General features: G+C 36.3%; 1 protein-coding gene across 1 annotated transcript; it reads right to left on the reverse strand.

Annotated features, from left to right (window-relative positions):
• Positions 1-971: 971 nt before the first annotated feature.
• On the reverse strand, positions 972-17,977 carry vkorc1l1 (vitamin K epoxide reductase complex, subunit 1L1). The gene is made up of 3 exons (XM_088089009.1): positions 17,709-17,977; positions 12,481-12,590; positions 972-8,825 (listed from the first exon to the last, which is right to left on the reverse strand). Exons 1-3 carry the CDS (start codon positions 17,897-17,899, stop codon positions 8,599-8,601), a joined length of 528 nt encoding a protein of 175 aa, XP_087945135.1. The 5' UTR covers positions 17,900-17,977; the 3' UTR covers positions 972-8,598.
• Between the last annotated feature and the right edge of the window lie 1,170 nt (positions 17,978-19,147).

A 19,147-nucleotide genomic window follows, 5' to 3' on the forward strand; every position in this document is an offset into this window, starting at 1 on the left:
GCAGCGCCGTCAGGTCTCATGGTGCAGGCACGTTAGTAGTCCTCTCCTCCGTCACCCTGGGACCTTAGATCGTCTTGTTCGTTTGTTTTTGGACGTGGAAATGTTGTTTTATTGCGTAACATCCGTAACAGTGTCCCTACACTACAGTGAAAACACTGACTGACTGAAAATCTCGTTAATGGCGGAGAAAGAGTTAAAAAAGAGAAAGAAACAAAGGGTTAAACCCTGCTGCTGACTGATGACATGTTGTGGACTGATCTCGCAGCAGCAGTTTGACACGCAGCATCATGCAGAGTGTGTAGTACTGGAGGAGCGAAACCATGGCAACACGGGCCAAATCAAAGCAACTTATGCGTATTATTATCGGTTCTATTTATCAGCCAAAAATTTTATTACCGGAAATATTGGTATGACGTCATAGGTCCCGTTATCGGGCCAATAATTATTGGTCATGCATCGCTAATAATAATTTTTGTAGGTCATTTACTTGTTTTATTATTTCTTCTGTGTTTTGTTTTAAAATGATTTTCAGGTATTTTTCTTATACTTTACTTTTTTGTTAATTTTTAGGTCATTTCTTCTTTTTGGGACAATCATGTTATTAAAACTAGGAAAGAACAAATTTTCTAATTATCATGATTAAATATTTAAATGTATGTTAATATTTTAAATATTTTTTAATTATAATAATATACATTTTCAGGTCATTTAATGTTCTTAAATTTCACTTTCTTTGTTTTTTGTTATGTTTTGTTTTTTAAAATCGTTTTTTAGGTAGTTCGTATATATATATTATTTGGGTCATTTCTTTTTTTTGTTGCTCATTGCCTTCTTCTATTTGTGACAGAAATCAAGCCGAATTGTTCAGGATTCAAAGGGTTAAACAACACTCACATGCCCATAATGTATCTTGAAACTTTTTTTCTCGCTGTAATCTTTCCCGTTTCATTAAAAAAAGGTAAAATGACAGGTCGTTTCAGAGGGAATGTTTTAATGGTAGATCATTTTCCACATGACAGTGACACAATTAAAAATGTTCTCATGTCAACCTTTTCCACAGTTTTCCCTTAAGGTAAGATGGATTTTAAACAGATTTATTTTTTGCACCCTCCTACCATTCATGTAACACTTTTCCATGTAAGAAAATACAGCATTTTAAAACATATTTGGCAATACAGAAGCAAACCCAGTTAAGTTTTCCTCCACAAAGAAATTTAATAAACATTTGATGCTGACACATGGATTCCTAGCCCTCCAACCCCTCAACTTTTTATTTTATTTTTTTACTAAAATAACCCAGAATGTTAACAGTCTATACAGCTAAAGGGCATAATCAATGATGAAAAAAGAACATTACAATCATGTAGTTTTAACAGAGTGTATTCTCAGCTAACAGACATGTCCTAGCTAGACAAAATAATTATATGGTGGAGTTCAGGAAGGAAAAAGAGGGAATGACCGTTGATTTTGACAGGGAGTTTTGAATTTCTGAATGGATTTTTGCGCCAATATAGTGGACGTCAAATCTTTGGGAATGACCAATTTATCAGATTACATTTTTGAGGAAGGCAAGCAGAAGCGCCTGTTACAGTTCTTCTTTTTACAAGGCTATTAACTGTTGCTCGTCTTTGGCTCAAGGCCTAGTGATCAAACAGAAGGCACTTTTGTTGGCATTGGTGATGCAACTAACATGGCAGTTATACCTCAGGGCCTAAATGAGTAATCATGAGAATGCACTATTCTGACCTCTTTTTTCCAACATTTAATCATCACAACACATCACCAGCCAAAGATTTGAGAACTCCAAATTCCTGAACCGTTCCTTCAAAGTAACTGCACACGAATAGTGTAATAGGTTTGCATATGACTGGAATCGTGACTGATTGGCTACCTACTGTCGTCAGTTCTATGGTCGATAACTCACGGGAACGCTCAGAGTCGTTGCCCCAAAAACTGTCAGTTTGACTTGTGCAAAAATAACCCAAAGGAGACTTTCCTTGCCTGGTGCAACCATCCTGATGACTTGAGCTCGAAATTTTGTTTCGCTTTGTGTATCAGTCTGGACCACGCAAAACACTCAGTATGTTTTCATGTAGTTTAGTGGAGCTACATTTATAGCTCCATTAGTCCGTTTAATTGGACTACTATCCTTGTCCCAGTATACTAGCATTGATTTATTGACGGATGTCTGACACCACCACGGTAGGTGGAGGTACGGACGGTCTTCCTATTGCCCTATTACGAACCATACAAGTGAGCAAGCGGCAAACGTGGTTCTTGTTCTAGCACTCGCTATGTTGATACATTCGTCTTGTTTTGTTTTTTCCTTTTTCTTTTGTTTTTCCTGGCTCTCTTCTTCAAAGTTACGCTGTTCAACCTAGGGGTCAAAGCCCAGTGGGGGGACTATGGAGCATGCGCAGCACGCTAGGAGAAGTTACAGGACTGTAAACAGCAGGCGGCCAGCAGGCAGAGAGAGACCAAGTGGAATAACGCCATGTTTTTTTTACATCTAACCTGGTAAATTGAGGATTTATTTTGACCAAACCAGAGCTGGTGATTGTTGGAACAGTAGACTTACTAACTAGATTACTAACAAGAGTAACCAAAATGGTTTGGGTGAGTTTTATTTTGTTTCTGTTGACTTTGAATGAAATGTGTTTTATGACGAGTTGCAAGATAATTAGGCCTCATCTGTTTTCTGTGAGAGAGAAAAAAGTTGAATTTAAAAGGCGTACAGTTGTATTTTTCTGTTTAATGAGGAAAATGGTGTGAAAATATTACTTAACTTAACATGCTGTGGTTTTTTTGCGTATTTATTAGTCTGAAAAGCTGAAAGTGAGTAGCGCGACACACTTACACCGTTATACACTGTATACCCTGATAGTAGTGATAGAAGATAGAGGTATGGGGGTATTAAATATAACATACTGCCTTGTTAACAATGCTGTGGACATACAACAAGGATGCTACCAGCTGGTATTCAGCAGTCCAGAGGCAAATGCTGAATGAGAAATGGCTAAATACGCTGGCAACACCAGTGTATCGTGAAAACCATATGGGGATTTTTGTAGACAAGGTACATGTTAAACAGATTATGGTAAATATAAATAAATTGTCTGGATTGGCTGAAGGAGTTTGTGTATCAAGGCGAGTATTCCCACCCACTCAAAGCGTTTGGGGCGGCTGCGGGTTCAGTGCGATACGCAGAGCGAAACGCAATGTTGAGCTCAAGTTATCGGGATGGCCTTATCAAGCTAAGGCTTTCCCAGACAAAAGCATTTAGACTAAAAGTTGTTACTGTCATTAGATGAAAAAAAAAAAACTGATGTAAGCCCCACAAGGCAATACTGTATTAGGAAGATCTTAAATTGCTAAGAAATGATGCAAACATTAAATCATTGAATGGAGGACCATACAGTTTTGCATGTTTTTGCCAGTTTACTACCAATCATGTAGCCTAACTGCCAACCATATTCCAAAGCAAACCAGAGTTTTTACTGAGTTTCTCTTCCAGGCAGCCATTGGTTCGTGTCTTTACAAAATTAATCCAAAATATCCCAGATTCAGGCACTGCCGTGTTGCACTTTTGGGGCCAAAGTCTGCACAGGAGTGATCAGTAACGGTGGAGGGCAAAAAATGATATAGTATAGTATCATGACATTTTGCACAACAATATTATACCCATATGGGGACACCAAGTAACGTTAAATTTATTATATGAATTATGGATATTGCAAATACAAATTAAACTTTTGTTAGCCTGCTATAATAATGAAATCTGTCGCCTTTTTAGTCCACTAGATACATGTTTCTGCAATAAAAATGATTGAAGTGATCATGATGTGCATCCTATGTAATTGTAACTTTAAATACAAACTCTTATGACTAAAAAAAAAAAACACCTAAAAATATCGCAACTTGCATTGCAATTTTTTTAGAAAACTGCTGCAAATTCAGGCATTTCAGGCTACAACAATCACAAAAACAGCCCATGAAATCCTACAGGGACTCTTAATATCACAACGCTCAAGTGTGTTGATCTTTGTTAACACCTCCAGAAATGTAGGCACCGTGTTTTGACAAGAAAAATCAATACATGCAGAAAAAAAAGACGATAATTCTGATTTTGCTTCATCAAGTTTGAATAAATATTATGCGTATGCTAAACTGGTGGAGTTATTCATCAGAGTGAAACTAAAGTCCTGACTTGGCTAGAGGGCTGTCAAACTGCATCACATGCATCAGTTATACTGAAAGCCAAAGGACAGAATATATGATCGTCACTGCGACAAATTAGGTTTACAGACTACATCACAGAGGAAAATTGAGAATTAGCTCCACATTGACCACTATATATGAATCGTATGCCTCCAAGCTTCTCAATTCCCTTTATCGATGCCAGCATGTTTTTTCTTATAGTTACAGTTGGCAAAACTATGACGTCAGATTTTATCTACTCTGCTGAAAACTTGCAACAAGAAGGAGTCGACAAGAGAGGAAGAAGCTGTCCAAAGCGTGGCTTCACTTCACAGAGAAATATGAAAACAGAGCTGTTTGTAACATCTGTAAAATGACTATTTCAAGTAACACCAAGTCTGTATTTTTTGTTGGACGTTTAAGGTTGAATACAAGCTCGTGTTGTGTTGGCCTACGTTTACACACTGACCCTGAAACCATCTGTCAATAAAGTTTCGGAACAGGTTTTAGAGAGTTAGAGGCGAAAATGTGGCGTAACCTGCGCGACACGCTACAGTGGTTAAAAATTCTCTATTAAAACAACATTAGCTTTACTCAGCAGGCTTTGCAGATTTAATAAATCAAGTTTTACACAGAAAATTGATCAGGAATCAGTGAGGGAATCGATAAAGAACTGGCCCGATAAGCTTTGGTGCCTATAAAATCGTATTAATTTCCCTGCATCATTCCCATAGCGACATAAAGGGAAACCACTTTCTGCCTGGAATGACGGAAAAACTACCTCACATTATGCTTTGGAAAATGGTTAACAGTAAAGTAACAGCTTCTGTATGGTAAGTAGTATTTGGGTAACAACATGCATGAGGAGACAGTTTCATTTTGACATCATCCTGGTGGAAAAAACAACTCCATTTTCATAGACAAGCCGTGACTTCATATGTTATCACAGGAAGCACGACGTCACTTCTTAGATGACTCTCCTCGCAGTTGCTATCAACAATACTTTATGAACCATCACCCCACATTTAAAAAAAAAACTGTCAGGGAGAAATTGAATTCGAGTGAAAGGGCACGGAGACTAGAAGTGATGGAAACTATTAACAAGCTGGTTTAACAACACATATGAATCACATTATTACAGTTATTATACCAAGACTGTTGTGCATCTTTGAAAGTGTGTGAAAGATTGTCCGATGGCCGACATACGCTTAAAGCCAGGAGATAGTGTACCATGCATCTGAATAAGTTAAAGGCTATGTTGTGTATTTTTCAAACTGGACCCCATTTTCCAGTATTTTGTGCCCAACTGAATAATGGGAACAATGATTTTTTAAATTGGTCCAATATTGAGCAAGATAAAACAATTAGTCAGGATTACATTGCAGCCTGTCGATATACATCACTCTTAAGTGTTTGTTTTTGTCACTGACAGGCTCAGATTGTTATTCTAAGTGTGACAACAATATAGAAAGGATCCCTACAGAGATAAACGTTTTTTTTAAAAGAGCAAGATCCTTTTTGTTTAACTAGAAACAGCCCTGATATTGCAATCGCCAAACCAACCGGACTTCATTTAAACAAACAGTGATTTTATCATTGTAAAATACCGTTCATCCAAAGTATGTTGGCTCTATGCACACTAAAATCAGTTTATTTAAATGGAGTCTGGTGGATTTGGTGACAGTGATATTATGGCTGGTTTTGGTTAAACTAAAAGGTCTATCACTATAGGACTCCTTCCCATAGTATAGTAAGTCACTCAGAATAACAATCTGAGCCTGTCAGGGTCAAAAACAGTCTGTGATGTGGCCAATCCCAACATGTTCTTGCCTTTGACATACGTCCAATAAAAGTGTTTTTGACACCAACAGACTGAGACTGTTACTCCAGAAGTCCGACAACATTATGGAAATGATCCCTACGGTGATAAACCACACTGTTATAGAGTAAGATCTTTTTGCTTAATCAGAAACAACCAAATTTTGCCATCAATATTCTCACCAGACTCCATTTAAAAAAAACAACAGTCATTTTAGTGTGTATTGACGCCCTTGACGAGTTTTGTGTAGGCGATTTTAGGGTTGTTTCTAGGTAAAAAAAAAAAGGATCTTGCTCTTTAACAAAAGGGTCTATCTCTGTAGGGATCCTTTGTCACACTTATAATAACAGTCGGAGCATGTTAGTGACAAAAACAAACACTTTAATGGATGTATACTGACAGTGCTAACATGCCCAGAGTGGTTACAATGCAGCCTGTTTCGCCATTGCCGGCTGCAGCGCTCTCACTCAAACTGGACCAACTTTAAACACCATAATCTCTATTTGTCATTCATAGAGTCTGCTGGGTTTGATGATAACAATTTTGGGCTGTTTTTAGTTAAACAAAAATGAGCTTACTCTTCGATAAAAAGGTCAGTGGCAAAAAGGACTTTCACTCAATACTGTACCCAAAAACTGTTGTTCCCTTTAGTCACTTTGACACAAAAACATGGGAAAACAGGGACCAGGTTGCAAAATACAGATGTTACCCTTTAATCAATCGATTCTGGATGGAAAAAAAAACAACGATCCTCCTCTGTCTGTCACTGAACTGACAATACTGTGGATTTCTAGCAACGCCACTACAAGCTGTGGTTGCTTTTCCCATACGGAGATCGATCTCTGCACAAACCTTGCTATGTGAGAGCAACCGCTTCATGAAAAGATTCAGCGTCTGCAGCTGTTTGTCTTTGAAAACCGTCAGTATCTTTCCTACCGCAAGACAAACCCCAAAAACTCCACATATGGCTTAACATACTGTTTTTTGTTTTCTTACAGAATCTTACACCTTCTGCCGCTCCTGTCAACATAAATAAAGCATGACATAAGTTTTGTTCACATCCTTGCAAATGAACTGTAACTCAGCTTGGCAAGATCACCGTTACCGTTCAATTGACATCACATGTACACAGGCTGGAAAGTGAACAAAAGCCAAATGAGAAATGGAAAAAAGCGAGATAAAGAGATGCCTCTGCCACCGGGCCACTTTAGCAGACAATCACAGTGTAGCAGCCTTTGCTACCTCATGAGGGAGAAAACACTTCACTGGTATCCTAATTTACAAAACTGTGATCATAAAAATAAAGCCTTGGACCTGTGACAATAAAACAACGAGCGGTGTTCACATGACATTACTCCCCCCACCCGCCCAAAATAAAAAAAGAAAGAAAGAAAGGTAATTCACCTTAACACTCCTTTAGGCACATAAGTCTTTATGGATCCCACTTGTGTGGTGGTCAGGAATGCTTTTCACACAATAACCCGAAAAAAAGGGAAAAAAAAAAAAAGAGAGGGTGCCTTTTTATGCAAACTTGGTGAAAAGAACCCATGTTTCAAAACTTGTGTCGGTGGCTTCAGATGAAACAATAACCACTTACAACAACACAACTCTGAACTGCATGCCTGACCAGGGTAACAGGACGGAAGATGTCCCCGAGCACATCTTCGCTCATCCACCCAACTGTGACCTTTATCGCTTTTTTGTTCCGCGTTTACTGATGTTTTCTCCGGTTTTGTTGGTGTTTTTATTTTTTGTTTGTTTGTGTCAACACTAAAATCACAATCTAGCCTGGAGTATTGCTCAGCAGCTATTTACAGAATTGCAAAACAAACAATCTTGACTGATCTACGCACAATATCTCACATTGTCCTGTGTTTATTTTTAGTGGTCCTCTTCAGAAAAGAAAGGTACTACAAAGTGTAAACATGAAAGAAACTAATCTGTATAAATGTTAATCGTTTTGCCCCCCTCCCACCCCGACCCCATCCCACCCACCCTGCCGTAGAACCTCATCTGCAAACTGTACGATGACCTAATGAGTGTTTTTTCTAATTTTGGGACCCTTTAATCGGCTCCTAAGTGCAGATCCGCTGTGCAGTGAAAGGACCTCTCTAAGCGTTTCAAGTAAACCCCTTTAATGTCCCGTTTTCTTCCATTCTGCGATCCTTTTTGTTCAAAAGAGAGCTGTCCTCCATCGCTCTGTATTGTGGCCTTCTGCCTCTGCTTGCTCGGGCTGACACACACACACACACACACACACACACACACACACACAACACACACACTCACACATGCACACCCCCTTCTTTAAGTGAGTACAATGTTAAACAAGGAAAAAAGAAATTAAAAGAAAATCATCTTTCACTTACAAATCCTTCCGTGTTTGCAACATTGAGATGTCAGGCCCCAACATTTAAGTTAAATTTCTTCATTTTTTGTTTTGTTTTTTTTTTGAACACACAGCAGAATAAACATTGTTTGGAAGCAAGGTCTCCTGGTGGCAAGTCAAAATGTTCAGAGGTCACATTTCTTTTTTTTCTCTTTTGTTTATTTATCTCGTTTTTCTTGCCGCTCTCGACAGCTTAGTCCTGCTTGACCTGGAGCTGCTGCTTCCAGGCTTCGTTCAAGTAAACCAGTCGCTTGTAGTTGAGAATAAAGAGAATGAAGTTCAGCGCATATGTGGTGATGCAGATGATGCAGAAGTCCTTTAGGACAAAGTAGAGGATGTAGCCCAGGTAGAGCGAACCCACCACCGACAAGATGGATGTCGTCATGAGAATAAGGGCGGCCATTGCACTGACAGTCATCCCTACGGCAAGAAACACAAACTAAAGCTTAATTGTAAAAAAAAAAACCCACAACCTTAGGACATGCTTGTAACCTGATGAGCGTGCTCTTTCCTCAGTCAGTTCTCTATTTTTGTAACCAGCCTCCTCGTGACGACTTTCAGCTTCGACACTGAATAGACTGCTCATATTATTCTGTTGTCACATGAGCTGCAGTCACAGTCCTAAGTTTCCTCTGGGTTTGTGTTTTTTAAACAGTCCTGAAAATACCACATGTATGTGCGTGTAAGATTTGAGCTGTGCATGTAATTCTAAATGCACGCAACTCGGTAGAGAAAACAGACTGCCGACTCTCACGCACTGACTGTGAGACTATTGACACTTTTCACATGATCTCAAGCAGTGATAAACAAATTCATAACTGAAGATTTCACAGTGCAAAAACAGGACATATACAGCAGCACCGTGCAAAACCTCATCAAACCAGCCACTGCTTGGATTTGGATGCACGTCTGTTTGTACCAATACGGCACCGGTGCTTAAAGCAGCCGAAAAAGGATGAAAAAAGACTCCCATTACTGCGATAGTTTATTACACATCATATATTAAAGCCCTAATATGTGGATTTATTCACAACATGCTTCTACGACTTTATAACATTTTAAATCGTTTGAATGTCAGCTCAAATGTTACTGTTGAACACACTGAAAATTACACGAATTCAAAGTTTACCTGCAGAGGTTTTCTGCAATGTAAAATTTGAAGTTAGTTTACTGCAAAGTCTTGAGAAAATTTATGGGAAAGTCAGACCAAATTAAAGTAAAGAAATTTACAATTTTCTCATATATGAAAAAGAAAACGTTGCAGCAGATCATGTTGGATTTCTTCAGAGAAAGAGACAAGAAACTAAATGGTTGAAATCATAAAAAATGCATTACATTTTAATATTTACATGCACAAATGTATTTATTTGTATGCATGAATTAATGGACTCACTTGATTTATCATAAATGTTCAACTACAGCGTGTGTTTTTTGGTTTTTTTTTGTCAATTTCGATGATTAATGATAGAATATGAAATCTGTACATAAATACACAGCAGTGGGGTCCAAATGTGGTGAGTAACGAAGTACATTTACTCAAGTTCTGTACTTATTTTAAGAAACTTGTTATTTTTGGAGTAATTGTATTTAATGCTATGTTTAGTTCTACTCTACAACATCTCAGAGAAAAATTGTACTTCTTACTTCAATGCATCTATTTTAAAGCTTTACTTACTTTGCAGAATCAGATCATCAATACAAAATATAACACAAATAAATGTAGGTATATTCATGTAGATAAAAATAGCCAGCAGTATTTAAAGTAGTTTAAATTACGTTCACAATCAGCAGCTTGAGGTAATACAAACATGAATTCTTCAGATGTTATAGTCTAATATATATTATTCTGAGGACTTTTGGTCATTTTTATTCAAGTAAAACTCTGACTGCCTTCTACACTGTAGTTTTTCTACTTTTATTTAAGTAAAAGTACTGGAGGGTCAATCCTGTAGTAACATCAGTCAATACTAGACATTTATAAAGTTGTGATAGTACAGCAGAGGTCTATTATCAGGGGAAATACCGATAACACATTCTGACTATATGCCCTCTTTCAGGGCTGGACAATATATACAGTACAGGACAATATATACCATGAAGTAAAACAAATCTATCGATTATCAAAGATTTTTCCACCATGTGTATGTCCTGTCACTATTAATATCTCTGGGTGCATCAGACCACAAGTCAATGAGCAGGACTGTATTTGTATTTGTATTTCAATGATCTTCACATGAATGTTAAGCATTTGGATGCTGTTTATGTGTTTTTATGTTTTAGGTATTGTTGTTTTTAAGTAAATGAAATGTGCTCTGCTGCATGCACGGTATCGCTGCTCCAGTTTTGTTGTTTTCATGTGTTGTTTGTAGCTGTCATTGCACCTGCTGCCAAGGGACTACAGGTGAGAAGCAGCCAAGATGGTGCAACTGGCACATTTACTGAAATGTTCAGTGTTTACAGCATTCAGACATTTAGATTTGATGCTTTTTAAAGCATTTTCAGGTGATTTTACCCAAATTTAGGACTGATTTTTTTGACAAATCCCTTTTGTATTATTCAAGCACTGCAGTTAAGTATAAAAGTCCCTTACAGAGGCAGGTTTTAAGTAGGAATATGGTAATTACAGTGTGTTAGGTAATCTACATTTTGACAACTGCTAAGAGCGAGTAAAAAGACAGCATTATGTTCAGAGACAGTTCAGAAATGTGAACACAAGAAAGCTTGACTCATTTTGACAAAAATAAATTAAAAGATGGATAAATTAAATCAGGTCAAATGTTTCAGGTAATTGAGACCTCACAAAATCCAAATTGAGGATTATTGCAAAACTGTTAAGGCCTAATGTGTATAAAATTGAATTTGAGACATCTGAAGGACCTGCAGAAACCTGTGCTGACCCTAGAAAATCCAGCAAATTTAAAACTATACAAATCAAACATTATTGGTTTTGTTATTTTGCTTATTTTACGTAGTTACAATTTTTCAATCACAACCCGGGAAATGAAAAAAAGTTGAAATTACATGTAAAACGTAATGAATGCAATGATTTGAAAATCTTTTTTGACCTATATTCAATTGAATAGTCTAAAGACGACATATTCAATATTCAAACTGATAAAGTTTACTGATTTTTGTGAATGTACACTCATTATGAATTTGATTCCAAAGTTGAATTGGGGTTATCGATTCCCCAGAAAATTTGATATAATCTGATATTTTTCCATATTGTGATGGAAAATGACATAAAGCGCGATAGAGGATTTTATCAATATTTCCAACCCCTATTCTCTTCATAAAAAATAATCAAAATAAGGGAAAACATTATAAGAAAGGTGCAACTTTCCTCCAACATCTGAGTGTAAAGTCCAGTAGTCCCGTGCTGTATATTAGCATTAATCAGAGTTTAACTGCAGATCCTGGAGTCACATATAAACAGTCCAAGGCTGTAAGAATAATGACACTTGTGCGACTGACTGGTCTTGCCTTTAATATGGAAATCTTGACCCGCTGTAGCAGTTTGGCTTAACTGGGCTGCTATTGTGTTAGTCAAATGAGTGCTAACTGCTGTGGCTAAAAGGAGCTCTTGTTCTGTGCCAGCGCCAGGTGGTCAGGCGAGCCTACAGGCCATGCGGCGGGCGAACATGTCAAACCAGCATGACCGAGTCAGCAGCGACATAATCGTACTGACGGGAGGACACTGTCAATGTGACCGAGTTAAAACAAGTCACAAAGGAAAAATATGCACCATTACTCTGGGCTGTCAGTGCAAAATGACACTGGAATTAACAGAAAATACTATTTCTTTTTAAAATCTCTGCAGAAATTAATGAGAATTAAGTCCGAAATAAGGAAAACTATTGACTGGAGCTCAGGCAAGTGAGCTTCAGAAAGCGCGAGCTGTAAAACTATATTTATACATGGCCACTGAATATGATGTCAGTGTCATGTGAGTCATTTTTTTGGCAAATAGAGCAATGTCAAAGGAAGTGTTGAGTCAGCACTAGCTGCTGCGAGTGAAACAGCTCCAGAGATTTCTACGTCATCAACAGATGACTGTGTTTAGACGGCAGCTTACCTAGTAGGAGCTGAAAGGCATAAAAGACAATCCCGTAGACACTGTTGGGTTGGTTCAGTGCACTGTCATTTCCAAAAATTGAGCCCAAGAGTCCGAAACCTCGACCCCACCTAAACCGAACACAAACATAAGCAAAGTTAGAACAAGAAACCAGATTAAACGGGCTGGATCACAGCTGAAAAGGACAATTAAAGCCCAATCATTTGGAATAAATGAGTATGAATTTTAAAAAATATATATACAAAATGATCAGTATATAGCAGTCTGACACCCTCTTGACGTTTGTTTTCCATAAATGTGTTTTAGGATGGGCAAATTATGATTTACTTAAACTATTTTAGTGTGTCACGATAATCAGCTGCTAAAAAACGCTTATTTTCATTATTGATTAATAAGCTGCTTATTTTCTCAATTTTCTGCCTTCAAATATCACAAAACTGTTAAAAAAAGAGTGTCCATGACACAGTCTCCAAGAGTCCAAGGTGAGGTTTTCAAATGTTGGTTTTTGGGTTTATTTTAGATCAACACTCCCAAATAATAGTTGATGGTTAATTTTATGTTGACCAACTAATTAATTCATTTTTTTGGACTTTTTATGAGGAAAAGAAAATAATACTGTAGTGCAAAACAAAAAGCATTTCTCTACTGAAGCCAGGCTTGCAAGAATTCATTGATTAGCTGTCAACTGTATTTTCTGAGAAAAAGAAAAGTCAAAATTCACTGATTCCAGCTTCTTAAATGTGAATATTTTCTTTATTTTTTTGAGTGGACAAAACAAGACATTTAGAGACATCGTCTTGGAAGTGATGATGGACATTTTTCACCATTTTCTGACATTTTTATAAACCAGACAAATGACTGATTAATCAAGAAAATACTACTATTAGTTTAAGAGGGTGACATTTAATTCATCTGAATTTTTGTGGCACAGCCACCGGTGTTTAAAAATATCTTCTCATACCCACGTGTTGTTCACTAACTTCAACCTCATTTCAGTTTAGAGTAAAGCTGCTGTGACGCTGTTTGTCGAGTGTGATGATATTCTAGTGAAATTTCAACATCCTCTTCATGTGTCGATAGATCTTCAAAGAAAACCAAAGAAACCACCATCTCAGCAAAATACAAGACAGGTGTGCATATTTATGCGCAACACGTCAAGTAAATAAATATATTGCTCCTTTTCTTGTGAAATTGTGCATTTTGTTTCTGCATGATAAAAAAAAAATGTGGTCCTGTTTACTTGGTTGCTTCTGTCACGAAACTTCAAATAAGATATCCAATAAATCAATGAGTGAGTCCCAGCAGACAAAACTTAGGAAGTTTTAACGTATATTTTATATACAACTACGCAGGTTTTTTGTTATTTATACACTCATTATTTTCTAATTAAGTTTTAGTGACACGTGTGTCTAGGACATTTTAAGGATTTTAGGACAGATCTCTGATTTTAAGCCGTTTCTAGTATTTAAGGACATTTTGGGGATTTTACAATATTTCGAGGATTTTAAAAAGTTGCTACGATTTTAGGATGTTCGTAGAATCTTGAGACATTTCAAGTATTTCAGGACATTTCTGGGATTTTAAGACATTTCTAGGGTTTCAGGACATTTCTAGGGTTTTAAGACAATTCTCAGATTTAAGGACATTTCTCGGATTTTAAGCCATTGGGGTCTTAGTAAGGACCTCTGTCAGGGGTGTGGGGGATCCTCCACTGGCACTTTTTTGATAAACAAGCTCTTTTTTGATGCTTTTTGCACTCTGGCACCTTATGGATACCAAAAATACAAAAACAATTCCCAGTGTGAATCTCTTTATTATTATTGAGAATTACAAAATTGTTCTGGGGCCAGATTTGGTCTGCGGGCCACAAGTTGAGTATCACTGCAATACAGCATGGAGATATGAGCCTGGTTCAATAAGTCAGACCTTTGCTTTTTTCATCTGATTTACCACATACACATGCCAAATTGTACCTCAGAGTAATTGCAGTGAGAAGCAAGCAGGGCCTCAGCTGACTCCTAAAACACCATGCTATGAAATATTCGGGAATAATTCTAGTATGAGATGGGGATGATACAAATTTAAACACCTTTATGCATTTTTAAATATTTTTTATGCATCTCTTAGTGTGCAGTAAGCATTCTCTTTTAATTTAAACTTCGTGGGAGCTTATTCTCCTTGTATATAATAAATTGTGTTTTCCTTCATTGCAAAGGGTCATGCTTTCCATTATTTTAAGACATTCTGGCGAGTGTTTCAAGACAGACTGATACGCATTTGAGGAGGCATGCAATAATACCGAAGAAACACAATGAGCTGCATCACCAAATATAGGGTTTTCACTTTGCAGCCGTTAAATGCATTCAAGATCACACCGCTGGAAGTTTGTTTGGACTGAAGTGGAAACTGATGTCTTTTATTCAATCACTACTTTACTATTATTTGTTAAGTGATTCATCCACTGCTGATGATTCACGGCTTATTTTAGGTGACAAAGGCGAGACTGTCTCTTAATACTGAGACAGTGAATTCAGGTTCTCATCTTACTTAAGTCCTGGTAAGGTTACATTCCTGCCATACTGTGAGTATTTGTTAAAGGCCTGCAAAAGACTCATTCATTAAGATTCAATAGGTGGAGTTCAGTCGAGTCTTATAGCTTCCAACAGTCAAGACGGCACGGGAATTATACAGAAATGGTTTTAACACAAGACCTGTCATCTTAAGACTATAAAAGGATGTTTTTCTACATAACTTATTGCTTAAAATTAATCTGGCTAAAGTGTAACTCTAGCAGCAGCTTTATCTGCTGTAGCATTTTAGCTATCTGGTAACAATGTGTGATGGTTAGCAGCACTGAAAAGGTAACCAAAGCTGTAACAGCCCCCTCCACTGACTTCTGCAGCAGCTCTGTGCACTGTCCCTTTACGTAGCGGAGGTCCTTGGACTCACATACAACTGCCCTGTGACATTAGCACAGCAGCTAAGACACAGCAGCGTGACAGCTAACACCAGTGCATGCTCACAAGGTTAAAAAAGTTACAACAAATATCAACATAAGGCCAGATAACCACCATACATCATAGTTTTGGTCAGCAGAATGAATGGATTAGGGCTGTGCAACTAAAGATATGTTTATTAACAATTTATGTGCAACAATATCAAACGACTCAGATTAGGGGGAAATAAATGATCAGTACATCCCTGCACAATAAAATCTGACTAGTTTTTATTATTTTTTATTTATGTACTGATGTATGAGTATATGTGTATGTAGGTGTGTATATGTATGTATTTGTATATATATGTGTGTGTGTGTGTGTGTGTGTGTGTGTATGTGAAATGTGTACAAGCAGTGCATCTTTTAGTGATAGTTCTATTATTATTATTATTATTATCATTATTATTATTATTAAGTAGGTAAGATAAGGGTTTTCTTTTATTATTATTTCTGTGTTTGTTTTTTTCTATTATTATTATTATTATTATTATTATTAGTCAATATTGTGAAAGTTTTGGGGTTTCTTTCACTTATTTTCAGTTGATTTTCTTGAAAGTTTTTACTCGTTTCTCGCCATCTTTTTTGGAGCAATCTTTTTAAGTGTATTTAGTTCTAGTTGTGTTACCCTTTTAAAACACCTAAAGCAAACAGTATAATCATTATCTATCAGAAACTTATCGACTGAGTGAATTAAACAATATTCCTGTCTCATGATTAATAACTGACTAAGTATACTTATATTGTACATCTGAAACATTTGCAATTCATACTGCAAATAATAAAGTGATTTTTAATGCAGTTTTAATAACAGAAATCCATTGTGTATATATGATTGTGATTAGACTAAAAAGTTAACCCCAAATTATTATCAGTTATCCAGATAATTAGTAAAAATCCTAGTTTTGTTGGGTGGAATGAATGGACTCATCCATCAACAACACACATCAATAACTGAACAAGCTAGCGTCAACTTTTGTTAACTTAAAGTTGTGTTAACCTTTAATACACAGAGTGTCCAGTGCGATTATTGGCTATCAGCAAATTAATGATTAATTGAATTTAACAATGCTGACAACTCACTATTGATAGCGAACTGGGGGTCATCCACATGTTCCCAGAGTTCTTATGTTTGTCGATATAAAGTATATACATTTCTTTAAAAAATAAATAAACACGGAAAAAAAACATAGTGAGCAATTTAGCAAGAAACGTCTCAAAAAATGAAAAGAAATTGTAAATGGTGACCCAAAAAATTAAAGTATTATTAAACACTATCATAAAACGCCCTGTAAACTAAATTTATATAGTTTTAATTGTATATATAATTGTATATTTAAAACTAATTTATTGGGTTTTTTTGCTGTTGTTGTTTTTTGTTTTTTTTTGCTTATTTCCAGTTAATTTTTTTGTCAGTGAAACTGCCTTTACCATTAAATTTAAGGGCGTAAGTTTAGTTTCTTCATTTATATTCTCTTAAGTAAGTATTTTAAATTACATTACATGATTTCTTTTAGCATTTTCTTTAGTAATTTTCTTGTTTTTTGTTTTGTTGTTGTTGTTGTTGTTGGCGGTGGGAGGTTTTTTTTGTTTGTTTGTTTGTTTGTTTGGGGTTTTGGGGGGCTCTTTTTTGCATAACTCCTATTAAATTTCAGCATTTTTGTCATTGAAACTGCTTTAACCATTAACCATTTCCATCTTTTTTTTTTGTTGTTGTTGTACATACCTGTCTGCTTAGACCAATAAATTAATGTAGATAAAAATCTAACAAAAAAAAAAATCCTAGTTTTGTTGGGGGAATGAATGGACTCATCCATCAACAACACACAACAATGACTGAACGAGCTAACTTTTGTTAGCTTTAAGTTACCCGTTCACACACATAGTATCCAGTGCGATTATTAGCTATCAGCGACATATCGATTAATTGAATTTAACGATGCTGACGGCTCAGTACCGATGGCTAACCGGCTAAAGAAGCCAAACAAACGTTAAGAACGTTTTCTTTAGCTAACGGCTAGCACGGGTAGCTTCAGCGAGCTACGCGGCTAACGCTAATGAAACGGTAAAAGTTAACTTGTGTCGGTGATTTTCGGCGAGCCGCCGGCTCACCGCCCGCCGCTGCTGGGGTTAGCGGTTAGCTGGGAGCGTCTGACAGCCAGAACCGCCACAATAGCGGCTCCGGCGGCTCCACAGCGGCTCCATTGAGCGCTCTTTGCTGAATTCAAATTACCTTGAGCTGAAGACTTTGGAGCAGCTGACGGAGCCGCTCACGTCGCACAGAGCCCGGTAACTCGGGTCCCGGGCCTTTTCCCTCTCGACGTGGAAGGCGTACAGGGACAGCAGGATGCCCAGCAGGCAGACGAGGAGCCGGGCTATTCTCTCCCACCGAGGGGTGGACACTCTCAGGACGGGCGCCGCCATCACTCTCTGGCCTAGCTGGAGACACGCATACACACGCAGCCAGCTCGCCCGAGAGACGGAACTGCGACGTGGAAAAACGTCACGACGTGACACCGCGTGAGGGGCGGGAGGCTCACCGCGCGAGCTCCGGAACAAAACACATCTCTAAATTACTGTAGCAACACGATAGCAACAAAAACAACAGCAACAACAACTATCATTACTATTTACCATTAAATACGCCTATCTTAAGATGTTATATACATTTTGTTTTATACACCACTACAATGATAACAAAGGTATTCTGATTATTGTTGTTGTTGTTGTTGTTGTTGTTGTTGTTGTTATTCTTCATTATTATTATTATTATTATTATTATTATTATTATTATTATTATTATTATTATTATTCATTATTATTATTATTATTATAGCATCAAAAACAAAAACAATCATTATTATTTACCATTAAATACGCCTATCTTCAGATGGTAAATACATTTTGTTTTATATACCACTACAATGATAACAAGGTTATTATTATTATTATTATTATTCATTATTATTATTATTATTATTATTATTATTATTATTATTATTATTATAGCATCAAAACAAAAACAATCATTATTATTTACCATTAAATACGCCTATCTTCAGATGGTAAATACATTTTGTTTTATATACCACTACAATGATAACAAGTTTATTATTATTATTATTATTATTATTATTATTATTATTATTATTATTATTATTATTATTACTATTATTACTATTATTATTGTTAACATTATAACAACAAAACAAAAACAACTATCATTATTATTTACCATTAAATACGCCTATCTTCAGATGTTAAATACATTTTGTTTTATATACCACTACAATGATAACAAAGGTATTCTGATTATTATTATTATTATTATTATTATTGTTGTTGTTGTTGTTGTTGTTGTTATTATTATTAATCTTTAAACTGTATTTACAATAATAATAACAGTAATAATATATTTTATTATTATTGTAAGTAGTAGTAGCAGTATTATAATCAGAATACCCCATTATCATTGTAGTGGTATATAAAACAAAATTTATTTAAAAACTGAAGATAGGCATATTTAATGGTTCGGATAGTTTTATAATAATAATAATTATTATTATTATTATTAGTAGTAGTAGTATCATTATTATTAATATATAGATGATTATTATTCTTATTGTATAATGATACATGATACATACATATAGTGCATACATACATAATTAT

Source organism: Plectropomus leopardus, chromosome 15 (assembly GCF_026936395.1).
Source record: "Plectropomus leopardus strain MGB_pleo_1.0 chromosome 15, ASM2693639v1, whole genome shotgun sequence".
NCBI lineage: Eukaryota > Metazoa > Chordata > Actinopteri > Perciformes > Serranidae > Plectropomus > Plectropomus leopardus.

Bases quoted from the DNA above. Each gene is read 5' to 3' on its own strand.
- vkorc1l1 (XM_088089009.1), bottom strand. From the start codon at position 17,899: ATGGCGGCGCCCGTCCTGAGAGTGTCCACCCCTCGGTGGGAGAGAATA. The intron at 12,591-17,708 runs GTAATTTGAATT...TGTTCGGTTTAG, and splicing joins TCCAAAGTCTTCAGCTCAAG to GTGGGGTCGAGGTTTCGGAC. The intron at 8,826-12,480 runs GTAAGCTGCCGT...TTCTTGCCGTAG, and splicing joins TGCCTTTCAGCTCCTACTAG to GGATGACTGTCAGTGCAATG.